Source organism: Cadophora gregata (assembly GCF_030347475.1).
Source record: "Cadophora gregata isolate MNR1 chromosome Unknown scaffold_3, whole genome shotgun sequence".
In the NCBI taxonomy this organism is placed as follows: domain Eukaryota; kingdom Fungi; phylum Ascomycota; class Leotiomycetes; order Helotiales; family Ploettnerulaceae; genus Cadophora; species Cadophora gregata.
The window spans coordinates 1,294,426-1,307,400 of NW_026695926.1; the positions used below are offsets into that span (position 1 = coordinate 1,294,426).

The window sequence follows — 12,975 nt, forward strand, 5'->3', positions numbered from 1 at the left end:
GCTATAATTATGTCGAAAGGTATGTTCTCAGAATGGTTCGCGACCTTGGTGACCAAGGGGTCGACTGTCGGCAGAGCATTCCGGCCTAAAATACAGTATTTCCCCGCATTCTGCTGCGGGACCTTTGTCGCCACCCCTAAATAATATACGACTGTCTCGCATGCCAAAACAGACGAAGGGGATCCCAAAGCCAAGTGAAAGTGTGTTGAAATCGGATGGCAATTGGACATCGATTGATCCAGCTCTATGTGGGGGACGTGGCCATGACTGGCGCGAACATATTCACTGTCATGTGGGAAATAAGGCACAGTTAAATTTTATTACATCCACTGTAAATAGATACTTAAATCGGAACCTCAACTAAGGCCAGAAATACCACAGTCTCATCAGAGAACTGGAACTCAACAGAGCGAAATGGGGGAAACAGTAGCCTCAACAGAGTGCTACATCTCAACAGAGATATGAAAGGAAACAGTAGCCTCAACAGAGTACTACTTCTCAAAAGAGACTTAAAAGGAAATCAGTCTCAACAGAGACTTGCAGTACTCATCTGAGATACTATACCAGGACACCGGATTACCGAGAAGAACTCTCAGCTCCCCCATCATCCCCTCTACCATCGTCAATTGCAGCATCGCGTCGTGCCTTCAAGTCAAAGGCCTCTTGTTGCAACTGTGCCAGTTCTTCCAGTGTATGTGACAGCAGGACCTAAATCATAAAATTAGCCATGTCCAACCTGCCAGTTCATCGCACTTGCATTAATCAGGAGCTCTTCATAGGTGAGATCACCGTCAGGGTCCCCGTTGCTTTGTTCTTCAGCAGTGTCTACTTGTTGCATCTGCTGCGGAGGGTGCATCGGTGGTTGGTATTGCATCTGTGGAGGTTGTTGCACTGGAGCATCAAATTGAGGAACAAAAACAGCTGTGGTTTGCACTGGAGTCGAGACCTGTCCACGCTGTCTTTGAAGAAACGGCGGGGGGTTCCACAGATGCAACTATGATAAATTAGATACACCTATCAAGACTTTGGACAAGTAACAGATGACATACCCGTACGCACTCTGGCTCTGGATCAACACCAGGGAATTTCAACGGGCCATCATTGTATCTACCGTCTGCGAATGTCCGTTAGACAGCCCAAGTAAAGCGTTCTGATAACAGTGAACTCACAAATTGTGTGCCAAGACCAGCGCTCGACACGGTATGCTTTCACAGGGGCTGGTGCATTGTGGAATGGATCATGTTCAGCTGGATCATTGATAAAGCGCGTGTAACGCATCACTTGTTCATAGATGGCTTCAAGTGTAGTAATTCTGCCGTCACGTGTCAGGTTCCACGGGTGTTGATGGATACCCTGGGCCCAGTCGTGCAAGATCGTATTATACACTGGCATGGGAGGAGCAGCAGGAGCAGCAGGCAAGTAATTCTGCGCGTTTTGGGCAGAATTTGGTGCTGCCATGTTGTGGCAGTGGCGTTGGTTTTTGATGATGAAGAAGAGAGAAAGAAGGAAAGAAGCAAGATCGCGACGACGAGATTTATCAACAACGCCAAGGCCATCCTCGCTTAGTAGCGCAGCTGGAGGGGCTGTTTATCACCTGATCGGGTCATGAAGGTGAAGAGCTTGCCCGATTCAACAGCCTGGTATGAATGCTTTTTAGTTCTCAGTGTCTACTGTACTTTGAAAACCAAGACGTGGCGCTGAGTGGCAGTTTGGCAAGAAGAAGGTTTTTGAATTCATACTCAAAGGTCGGAATAAGGACTTCAAGCAATCGCAGAGGAAAAGACCAACCACAACCTGTACTAACCATCCAGCGATGGTGCTTCCCGCAATGAAAATGGTATGCTATTATTGTATGGGAGTCAAACTAGTCGAATCAAATATATATCGATATTCATGTCAAGGTCTGGGGCAGGACAAATGTATCATGAACTTGCTCGGCTCCCTCCCCCACGCCATACAGCCTTCACTTCTCGACCCCACAGCAAATTCCCCGACAAGACAAAAACGAAGCATAACAATGGTAAAATCCACATGACCCAATCAGGCAGTCTCTGCAGCCCGATTTCCTTGACCCATCGATATCTCTGCACCCCAAACCTCTCTTCTGCCTCCACCTCATCCAAAGTCTTTAGTGAGATCAGAGGCTGGAAACCAGCAGTCCATCTCATAAGCACTCTTGCAAGAAGCAAAAGAAGCTGATAGAGCAGAGAGGTGAGATAGGTAGTAGTATCGAGCCCTCGCCGTGTTCGATGCCATATCTGCCAGTCGGCAAATCGACAGCCGAGGAAGCAGAGTGTTGCGAAGGTCGACAGGATGAGAATGTTGGAATGTTGTTTGAGTCTAGACGGTGCCTGCGAGGTTTGATTGTATAGTATGAACGCGGCGTTATTGAGCGCAGCTGTCAATACAGGTGGCAGAAGCCAAAAAGCAGAGGAGGATTTTGGGGGACGAGGTTTCGATCCCTGACTGTCTGACTTCTCCTCCCTAGTGTTCTGGAGTTCCCGATGACGTAGAGCTGCAAACATGTCCAGACACATCAGGGAGACGCCAAGGTGGGTGGTAGCTGTCCAAAGGAGAACAGTCCAGGGTTCGAGAGCTACATAGTTGATTCCGAGGAGTGAGATTTGCTCCAGAAGGCTGTAAATAAGGATGGTTGTGAGAGGATGGAAATCAGAAGCGATGGCAAGGTGTGGATTGAAGGGGGTGATGATCCAAGGGTTCAAGAGGCTAGTGAGTTCGTTTAGCTGGCATATTTTTCGTACTGAAGCTTTGAGTAGTGTATGTGCAGACATTGTGGGAGTTGTTGGGTATCTTGCGAAAGTTAGGAGGAATGTGGAGGTGAGGTGGATATGGATATGAACAGCACAGCTCGGATTGTTTTGCTTCTGATGGATGGGCCAGAGTGTGGCGGGTTGACGATCGTCCCTCAATTGTCCTAGTACTCGCACCTTGTGACGTTGTTGAACGTGTCGCTGATTGGGCGAGGCTTACCAGCATAAGGTAGGTAGTATTACCAAAAAGAGTTTCCGTCAACTGTTCCACAGGTTTTGCAGCTGTGCCTCTTCAAGGGTTCAATCAGAAGCCGGGACCCTACGGGCCTACGGGAGTTTTTTTTACAGACACTAACTGCACTTCCTACAGATATTGTCTATAAACAGGTCTTTTAGATATATTTTCTGTTTGTATTTTAGTTATTTGTTTATATGTTTCTTAGCTAGAAACTCTAATTCTAATTGATTTTTAAAGATTTAAAATAACAAAATAAATATTAAGTGTAATTCAAGGAAAATATGGCTATTATCTGTATATTAAGAGTTTTCTAACTAATAAAGTTGATTTCCTCCCTCTTATTTACCCCTCCCCTATTTCCTTCCCTTCCCTTTTCCTTTACTCTCTCTCCCTCCCTTCTCCGAGGTTTGCCTTCAAGGTCTCCCTCTGAGGTCTCCCTCCAAGGTCTCTCTCCCTCTAAAGGTAGGTCTCCCTTCCGAGTGTTCCGAAATTAGGTAGTTAAAGGTCTATGTTTAACTTTGTATCAAAACATGAAAAGTCTAAGTTACCTAAACTCTCATACTTACTTTTAACATATGCTAATTTGTCTGCATTTCTTTTGATAAAACTGTAGTACCTAGATATTGTTTGAATTCTGTTTGCATTTTACTACTACTAGGAATATAGACAAAATACAGACAAATTACAGTTGTTATCTGCATAAAACCCCTGTAAGGGGAGCACTTGCAGATCACAAAGCTTGACAGCTCAGGTAGGAAGCTTACTGCCGTAACCTGTAGATGCCTAATGGTACCTCAAAACAGTCCAGCTAGGTCTCTTGCTTAATAGCAGGTACTCTGGAGTGGGACAGATGTCAATTGGTTGGACTCAACTTCCGCATTCATCCCCCTGTCCGGTTTTTGCGAATACCAGTGCGAGGCAAGACCAATTCAATATGTCTTCATTTCAGAAGGAATGGATTTTTTCTGGCATACCGAAGTAATTTCGAAAAAGAAGCTAGTCCCAGGAATACCACAAATCATGTTGAATGATATGGTGTTTTTATGTAACGCAGATATCCGAAAGTGAAAGAAAGAAACTCCAAATCAATTCAACCCGCAAGTCCTGTTTATTCTCACTCCACATATCGTTGGCTGCTTATGCCATCTCCTTCAAACTCTTCCAAGAGCTCTCAAGCTACAACGCAATCCTCATTCAAGTTCGAGGTAGGATTGGCACAAGTGGGAGGACTGCCTGATGATGTGTCGGTGCCGCTGTAGCCAACAATCGTAATGGACCCAACAAGAGTGGCAGCTTCATTAAACAGATTCACGTTCACATTCGTAGCATCAGACTCTAGAGATGTACTTCCCTCTGGTACTTGGCACTTGAACTGGTCGAAGGCCGTCTGCCAGAGGTCCGTGGGTGCTGCGCTAAATCCAGACGTTGCCCCTTGAAAAATGCAGTAGTCAAAGTCGAGTCCATTGGTGTTCCTGTATGGTTGAATCAGTACTGCTTCGACTCAAAGTCACTTTGCACATCTCTGCAGGAGCAGGAAAGCTCCAGGTATACTCACCATCGAACATCGTCGTATGAGATTTGGCGTCTGCCGAGGCCATCATGACGAACTTTCAGACCAGATTCTTCCGCACGGTGCAAATGGTGTACAAACTTGTTGGATCTCTCGTCAAAGAATGCTGCCATGTGGTACATGCCCCCAACACCGAAGTCCATTTCGTAAAGAGGGCTTCGCTGTTGAACACCATTGCCCATGTCGCGACCCTGAAATCCAACATGCTCACCGACAACGATTCCATCCCCACGGTCCCGTTTCATGATACCTGACATGTATTCGAAATTCGCACTGTCAATCAGTTCCCGTCTTCTCAGGTCACTGATCGTTCCAGTGCCCATATTGATAGCGGCTTCCAACGGGCCGGGACCAGAGCCGACTCCTTTACTGATGAGATATCCCCCAACAACTGCAATGACTATTGCAAGAAGTCAGTGATGCTAACATAAGTCAATTTGCATAGTATTAAGCACATACTAGTTGACATTGGCCCCGCTATACAGCCATAGATAGACAACACATCTGTAGAATCGTTCAAGACGCACCCAGTTGCGATTGTTGAAATAGCGACAAGACCTGCCACAATGGAAAGTGTCACTCCAGTCGCGAAACGGCTGAAGTTCAGATCGATGTTGAATGGGCTTGACTGCGATAAGCCTGTGAAGTTGGTGAGCTTAACCTCATAAACCGCAACGTCGGTACTCGATGCGCTGCTCGATGTTGCATCATTTGCGGCCTGGAGGGAGAACCCTAGTACCTTCCTGTTCGTCTCCGTATAGCATTGATCAGATGAAGCGCGATAAATTTCATCTTGACACTCTGCATCGGAAAAGAACTTGACCGTTTCTCCAGGTTCAAAGCTTGCAAGGATGACCGACTGAGTAGCGGGGTAGGAGGTCAAGTTATAGCATGAGATACTGGGCAAGTCTCTTCTTCCATGAAGAGCCTTACCAGTACAACTGGCCACAGAGGCGAAGGTCAGATCGAGAGCGAAGACAGCACTTCCGAAGAGGGAAACTGAAACGAGGAGTGATTTCATTGCGATCTTGTGTTGAGGACTTTGAATTGAAAAAGATTTGTAGAACACCGGTTGTTCGATAGTTAATGGTGGCAGAAAGTCTGCGGCCTAAGTGTTCTATATACTTTAACCTACTAACTCCGTTATATTTGAAAATACTGTTTGGACGGCTATGGCGTACCGCCGAAAAGTAGCTGCTCAGTTCTCCAGATATTACCCTGCACTTTTGCGTCATCAAATACAGCTTTAACAGGACGCGATTTCACTGTGCCTCAAGCTATGTAACTATGCTCTGACATGCCGGATTTTAGTCATGTAAGGTAGAGGTTTAAGCTGTTGGTGCTGATCAGTTTCATCAAAACCGACCCAAGAGGAGTCTAGTATGGGCAGTGACCAATTCTCTGAGCTCGAGAGAATGAAGACAATCATTCCGCTTTTCAGAAGGTAGTATCCAAATTTGACTTGACTGAGTTCTCAACTGACGTGCTGAGACATTTTGCTAGCTCAGAAATCATATGCAAGAATATATTAAAACGTGAAATATAAATCGAACAAAACAATTTAAAATACATATGATAAGTTTATCACTAAGTTACTTGCTACTCCACAGGCTAACGGACAAATAGTAAAGTATCAAGGCGTAGTCGAAATTTAGAACAGTTCGTATTGTTTTCGTTGATGTGCCTCAATCGGCCAAATAAAGCTCCACGTCACAGCCGTCCATAGCAACCCTTATTGACCTAGGCTACCACGCTTCCATAAGGTAGATCCGAGGACCGAACCTTACTAGCAATTGAGTCTTATTCCTTCAGCTGCCAAACGAAACACAGTTTCTACAAGGGGTGGATAGTCTGAAGAAACGCCTTGTAATAAACGAAAGCGAGGAACCCTGGAATACGCCTCTGCCTTATAGGATAGGCAACGTTAATTGATGCCCTCCCGCCTTCAGCACTGCCCCCTGGAACACTGTATTTTCGGCAGTTGAGGGAACGCGGGTTGAAGCAGTAGTTAGTGATCCCCCTTCTGCTGCCACAGGTAATGCGGAGTTGAGGGAATAATACAATTGGTGAGCTCGTAAGAAAGCAGAGAACAGCTGGTAATACTGTGGCACAGTGCAAGACGTGGAATACCACTCTATCCCACACTGAATATCGACGATCGTCGTAACAAGCCTTTTCAAGCTTTGCTTGGGTTCGCTTGGCTTTAACTCAGCCCAAGCGATCGACAATTGTATGTCCCATGCAACGTAGCCGCTTGACATTTCATTGCGTTTCTAAGCACTCATAGATTCATTTCGTACTGCAAGCTCGTGGTTCTCAATGAAGGTCTTTGTTTCATGGGATTTTGATTTATATTTATTCATCGTTACAACATCTGAAGTTATCGTCTCATCAGCAGTCCAAACCTCACCGTACTTTTCATAGCAATTCGTAGCACCACGATATCTTCTTTGGCATTCTGCCCCATAAACTAGGCAATTTAGCAGCAAGCCAGTAAGCTTTTTGGCATTGAGATCTCGTCTGCACCTTGGAAGGTTCACTGGGTGGCACAGTCAGACGTGGGAATCGATCTGCTTTACAAGGTGACATTTCCAACCTTTCAGTCATTCTTTTATCTCGACTTAAACGAATGCGATCCGTTGAAGTTCAAGATCTTCAAAGCTACTCACGTCAGCTGCTTGGGTCTACTTGGGTTGAAAGTCTGGTAATGCTTCCTTTTCGTTGCATTGAGAAGACTAAAGTGGAATCGGACTGAACAATAACTCCGGCCGAAGCTGAAATTCCGACAAGTGCCATCATCCTGCATTCATGGAGTGTCTATTGACTCCGAGAATGATTTCATGTTCGTCAAAGTGACGTACTTCATCGGTTGACCGAATCTCATTTCTTCGACCTGGATATTTTCTTTGGAGGTGGCGTGGGGTATCAGCTTCCTCGACGAGCACGTCGTCTAGCAAGTTTCTATAAAGTCTGGCTTCCGGCATTCTAAATTTGTACTCTTACTCCAGAATATTCTCCTCATCTCACTTGGACAAAACTGCTTTTTGCCTTGTATCCACAACACCAAAACATTTGATTCAATTACGTTCCGCGCCCTATATCGATTCAATCTTGGGTCTCAGCAAAATCCATTCATTGAGCAACCCACTCAAGCCCGCACAATGGCACGAACACTATACGCCATGTATGCTCTAGTTGTCATCACGACACTACTTCCCGGATCTTCTGCTGTGACAGCGGTCGGTTATCTCGGAAATGCTTGCAATGGCGAATCGCTCTTTGCCGTCACGCCAGCAGCTGGGTCATGTTCCAACGTCACGGATGTGGATGAAGCAGCTGGCTCTATTACCTTGACGGACTTCGCCGCGAATGAAGGCATATTTCTGTACTCGGACGCCAGCTGTGTCGACATGATCGATCAAGCATCATCGGATGAATGCTATCTGGTGCCATCAACCACTACGGTTCAGTCCTTCCTTTCTGATGGGGGTGCTTGAGCGCGGAGGATAGCTCAGCGGACTTGTCGTGGGATGCGCGACGCATGAGATGTCTGGGGAGGCGGTGGACACTATGGGATGACATGTTTTCTCTTGGAGACATGAGGATTGTGACATATAGTTTTTGGAAGCTCTCGCATGCTTTAGCAAAGGATTCAATGGGGCTGGACGGTAGCTGTTTTATTCTCCACATTCGTTAGTAGATCAATGGCACAAGATTACATCAGATACAGACGACCTTTGAAGAGTATTGCAATTTCATCAGGGAGGGAAGGCATAAGAGAAAGTGTGCCAAAATAATGCGCGCCTTTACGCTGAAGTTGAAGCTGAGCCGGGAATCGATCTGCCCTCGAGCCCAGAGGGGGAAGAACAGGCCACTACACCAAGTTGCAAGATGGTTCCAGAAAAGGACGAATGAAAAAGTCAATGACAGTTGAGAGAAAAAGATTGTGTGTTCTTTGACGTCGCATGATTTGACATCCGTAAAACGCCAAGTTTGTTGTTTACTTGAGAACCCACATTAGGTTAAGCGAGCTTTATCCCCTCAACTGCCGAAAACACGATTTTCCAGGGGGCACTGTTAACGAAGCATGCAGCCAATCCCTTCAATAGCCGTTGGGACGTTTATCTAGATTTGAACCATCGAGAATGCTTAGACTATAGTTCCTTGAATTTCTCCAGTACTAATACTGTCCTGTCCCCCCCCCACTTCATTGTCTGCTGGTCTTGGAGGACATTAAATAAGTCCTAACCGTGCTAGAAGAAGCGACTTTCAGTGGCGGGGTAAATAGAGGCTTCCGTTTGCTAACTACGAAGACGCTTAAAAACCTGTTGGAATGGGATTGCCACCGTAGCAAGAATACATTACATCGGCCGGGCCAAGCCAGCCAACACATTTCCAGCAGTTGAACAGAAAGGTTGGATCCCATTCCTCTTTGATTTTGAGCAACCTATCATAGTTCTCACCAAAGAAAACAGACTGCCAATCCTCCTCACCATAGTCTGCCTCATTCGTGTAGCACGCCTGGGAAGGAAGGATATCAGAAAGCCCCTTGAGTCCAAGCCGGACATACTTCTGAACATCCTTGATGTCCTCCTCTGGGAATCCTTGCTCCCATCCTCCAGCGACAATCACATGCCAAAGAGAATCACGCCAGGCTGGATTGGCACTTGTTGACCTTTGGGTATCTGGTGTATTCGCTGGCGTGACCTTGTAGATGCCAAATGCAACTCGGTTATCAGACGAGTTCAGTTGTCTTGCATTGTCTATACCTTTCAGAACACCTCCAACTAGAGTATCGATTGATTGCGAGCTTTCAAATTGAGACCTGGGAACCAGTCGGCTGGCTGGTAAAGCTCCCACGCCAACTTGGTTATTCCGAGAAATGATATGTGCGGTGCCAGATTCGTAGGCAGATTGATCTGCAAAGAGTGTAAAGTTATTTTGAATGACTTCATATCCAGGATAATTGCTGATAAAATCTGTCCATTCAGCAGTAATGTCTTTCAGTCTTCCCATCACATCTCCATTGCCCGGTAGTATTTGGTGGGTCTCGATGGAATTGTAGAAAAGAAAGTCGTATCCTGCCATTCCTTGGTATGACCAAGCTAATTGGGTTTTGGCAAGTGTGGTGATTGTGTCGTTGAGAATCTGACTCTGCGTAGTGTTGGCACCGGGATCCTTGATATTGGCACGGAAAGTGTACATTGCAAGGGCCTTCTTGGGGTAGAGTTTGAACTTGTAGGTCAGAAGGATCGCGAAAGTTCCACCTCCGCCCCCTCTCATCGCCCAAAAGAGATCTGGAGAGTTGCATTCATTGATCGTTCTTAAGATTCCATCTGCGGTGACCACTTCGTATTCAATAGCCTGGTCTACCATCAATCCGTAGCTGGGTCCAAAAGCTCCATGACCGCCAGATTGACCAAACCCGCCAGCAATACCTACAGTTGGGCATGCACCTACCGTAACATCCATTCCATAGCCCAGAAAATAGTCAACGGCCTCATGAGCAACAACTCCGGCTCCCATGATTCCAACATTCTGTACACTGCTGCTCGGGCAGTTCATCGGCATGAAATCGGCTCGGTATTCAAGATTCTTCAAGTTGTGGGTCCACAAAGCCAAGGTATTTGCAGCAGAGCTTCGGCCGAGAAAGTCATGACCCGTGTTCTTGACCGTAAGTCGGATATTGTGAGTCTTGACAAAGGCCAGTGTAGCCTGAACATCTCTCGGGCCTTGTGCATCCACGTAGAACGCTGACATTCGACCAAGGGAACAGGTCTCTGACTGTGGTGCATTGACACCAGGCAAACAGTTTGCCGAGCCGCAAGTCTCCCAGTTGGTGTAAGCCATTCCACCATAGTTCCCTTCCCTGAAATCGGCATTGGTATAGTTCGAGATGACGTTTTGGCAGGTGTTGTTCTTGTAATCAGGCGAGCTAGGAAAACATGGACTACCGAACATGATGGTTGCACGAAGATTGCCGGCGATGGTCTTATTGAAATTCGACCAATCCAATTTTGATGGCCAACATGGTTGCGTAGGCTGGCAGTCATAGGTTCTCTGCATTGTTGATGGAGACCCAGAGTGGTTTGCTGTAGCAACGCCGACAGAGGCAAAGCATACCAAAAGACTGTAAATCGACATTGGGTGAACTGCAATGTTGAGATGGCTTATCGACCGCTAGATGGATTAAGAGAAATTGGGCACAAGGATGCGCTTTTAAGTTACCACTTTATACATTCAGATAACAGAGCCTGAGTTCATGCGGCACACGAACAAACACCACTGAAAGTTCCGAGCTATCCATGATGTCACTGCGAAACACATTCTCGTAGATTTATCAGATTTCTCGATTGTTTCGCAAGATATACTTGGAATCATCCGGGTGCGAAAGACTACGAGCTGCCAATCGTTTGAGGCAAGGATGTGAGACTGTCTGCTTACGCCATTCTGTAGTCATTGTGGTGCGAAATCCTACGAGCTGCGAACCGCTTGAGGTAAGGGTGCTCGGGTATCTGGTTACACGACTCTGCTGATTCACCAACTTCGAATGTAGTCACGTAAGTGACAACCAAATCTTGCATGATAACAGTGTAAATGTCTCTTCAATTTCCCTAGCTCGTCGAGAAGTGGGCTAAAAAGAGAACATTGGACTACGACTGGAAGAGCATCGCAACTCCCGGCAGAAATCGGCATTTAGCGTAAGATTTGGAAAGATCATGACGACTCTACAAGGTCATAGTTCGCGTGAAGGCTGGACTTGAATGAAACTTGCCAGGAGCAATGGGACGGTATAAAGCGCCGAGTCTCTCTGTGAGAAGCTCGATTTCGACACTGCAGTAACATCATTTCTATTCCCTGCACCACCCGGCGACCAAATTCAAGTTTTCGAAATGATATCTACCGCCTCTATTATTTTCCTGTTTCTGCCCTTGGTCATTTCCGCTCCAGCTTTTCCGCCGTCTGCTGAGTTACTCCAAGGGAAAGTCAACGAAAATATCACCTTGATTGCTGGTGGAGGCACGCCAAATGTTTCCGAAGCTGGATTATCGGGGTTTACACCAGCTGGCATTACCGGCCTACAGCTACTTGCTACCTTGGAGAACATCGAGGCGTTCTTCTACTCAGATGCCATCCACAACCTGACGAACGGAATTTTTACTACTGAGCCCTCGATATTCGATGATGTGGTGGATGTGATTTCAAAGATTGCTGCTGTATGTCGCTTCCCAGGATTTGACATTGACAAAATTTCAAAATTAATATACTGATACCATGACTAGCAAGAAGAAGTCCACGTTGCAACAGTTTCTGGAGTCCTTCTCGAAAGCTCTGCTCCCGTCATCCCACCATGCAACTACACTTTCCCATCCACAACCTTTGAAGAATTCCTCGCTGTCGCAAATCTTCTAACCTCCGCCAACCTTGGGAGCGTCATAGGTGCCCAGGAGCAATTAGGTACCTCTAACCCTTCGATCGGTCCATCAACAACCGCAATCCTAGGAGCCGAGACACGTCACGACGCATTTTTGCGGATCCTTCACGGACTTGTCCCAAACCCAGCTCCGTTCGACACGGCTATTCCTATAGCATGGGCTTACAACATTGGACTTTCTTTCATTGTTCCAGGAAGCTGCCCTGTTGAGGTCGCTCTGCCGACGTATCCTGCGCTGAAAGAAGACCCAACGCTCCCTTGGGCATTTGCAAATGCAACATACCCTGAGACAATGTCGTTTAGCTGGGACAATCAACAAGTATGGGTGGTTAGAGAAACAGGAAAGCAGCTGTATGCTGCTTGGCTTAATCAGTTCAACCAACCAGTTTATACACCGGTCACCAAGCTCGGAGCTGGCTCAGGCATTGCAGCAGTTCCGAAGGGGATGAATGGTGTTGCATATGTGGCGCTCACTACGCAACAGCCAGCTACCTTTGACGACCTGCAGACTGCAACTTTGGTTGGACCGCTTGCAGTTGCTGTAACATGAGTGCTGCAATCTCAAGAGATAAGGGCTTACAGAAGATTCGTATCTGAAATGCTGTTGGTGAAAAGCGCAGTTGGTTTTGGCGAGAGTCACCGTGATTGATATTCATGTACTCAGAAGAATATTGGGCGTCTCCAAGAATCTCAAATACTGTATTGAGTATTCTAGAACTGCTTCGTGTGTCTACAAATGATGAAGCTCTGTCTATTGATTCTGGGCAATTGCTAAGCGAGGTGCTGTGACTTTATACTACTTGGAATTGCATTTTCATTTTCTCAACCTTACGACATCATCATACCCAAGTCGTTCGAGTAATAAGATCTGATTCTATCTTTATGTACACCTCAAGCGAACTAGATTCCATCGCTCGACGTTTGAAATGCTAGCATTGTTTTCAGAATCAGCCAAGCCAGA

The 12,975-nt window shown here is 46.3% G+C and overlaps 6 protein-coding genes across 6 annotated transcripts; 2 read left to right on the forward strand and 4 right to left on the reverse strand.

Annotated features, from left to right (window-relative positions):
* Window positions 1-41: 41 nt before the first annotated feature.
* Window positions 42-1,458, reverse strand: ONS95_008959 (uncharacterized protein; the record flags this gene model as incomplete). Its single annotated transcript, XM_058502524.1, has 4 exons — window positions 42-708; window positions 758-994; window positions 1,050-1,114; window positions 1,170-1,458. 4 exons carry the CDS (start codon window positions 1,456-1,458, stop codon window positions 577-579), a joined length of 723 nt encoding a protein of 240 aa, XP_058361453.1. The 3' UTR covers window positions 42-576.
* Window positions 1,459-1,922: 464 nt separating this feature from the next.
* On the reverse strand, window positions 1,923-2,792 carry ONS95_008960 (uncharacterized protein; the record flags this gene model as incomplete). Its single annotated transcript, XM_058502525.1, has 1 exon — window positions 1,923-2,792. One exon carries the CDS (start codon window positions 2,790-2,792, stop codon window positions 1,923-1,925), a length of 870 nt encoding a protein of 289 aa, XP_058361454.1.
* Window positions 2,793-4,180: 1,388 nt separating this feature from the next.
* Window positions 4,181-5,600, reverse strand: ONS95_008961 (uncharacterized protein; the record flags this gene model as incomplete). The annotated part of the gene is made up of 3 exons (XM_058502526.1): window positions 4,181-4,481; window positions 4,565-4,979; window positions 5,039-5,600. The coding sequence occupies 3 exons, from the start codon at window positions 5,598-5,600 to the stop codon at window positions 4,181-4,183; spliced, it is 1,278 nt and encodes a 425-aa protein (XP_058361455.1).
* A 2,140-nt stretch (window positions 5,601-7,740) lies between these two features.
* ONS95_008962 (uncharacterized protein) lies at window positions 7,741-8,076 on the forward strand (the record flags this gene model as incomplete). Its single annotated transcript, XM_058502527.1, has 1 exon — window positions 7,741-8,076. One exon carries the CDS (start codon window positions 7,741-7,743, stop codon window positions 8,074-8,076), a length of 336 nt encoding a protein of 111 aa, XP_058361456.1.
* An 820-nt stretch (window positions 8,077-8,896) lies between these two features.
* Window positions 8,897-10,645, reverse strand: ONS95_008963 (uncharacterized protein; the record flags this gene model as incomplete). The annotated part of the gene is made up of 1 exon (XM_058502528.1): window positions 8,897-10,645. The coding sequence occupies one exon, from the start codon at window positions 10,643-10,645 to the stop codon at window positions 8,897-8,899; it is 1,749 nt and encodes a 582-aa protein (XP_058361457.1).
* Window positions 10,646-11,472: 827 nt separating this feature from the next.
* On the forward strand, window positions 11,473-12,564 carry ONS95_008964 (uncharacterized protein; the record flags this gene model as incomplete). Its single annotated transcript, XM_058502529.1, has 2 exons — window positions 11,473-11,796; window positions 11,863-12,564. 2 exons carry the CDS (start codon window positions 11,473-11,475, stop codon window positions 12,562-12,564), a joined length of 1,026 nt encoding a protein of 341 aa, XP_058361458.1.
* Between the last annotated feature and the right edge of the window lie 411 nt (window positions 12,565-12,975).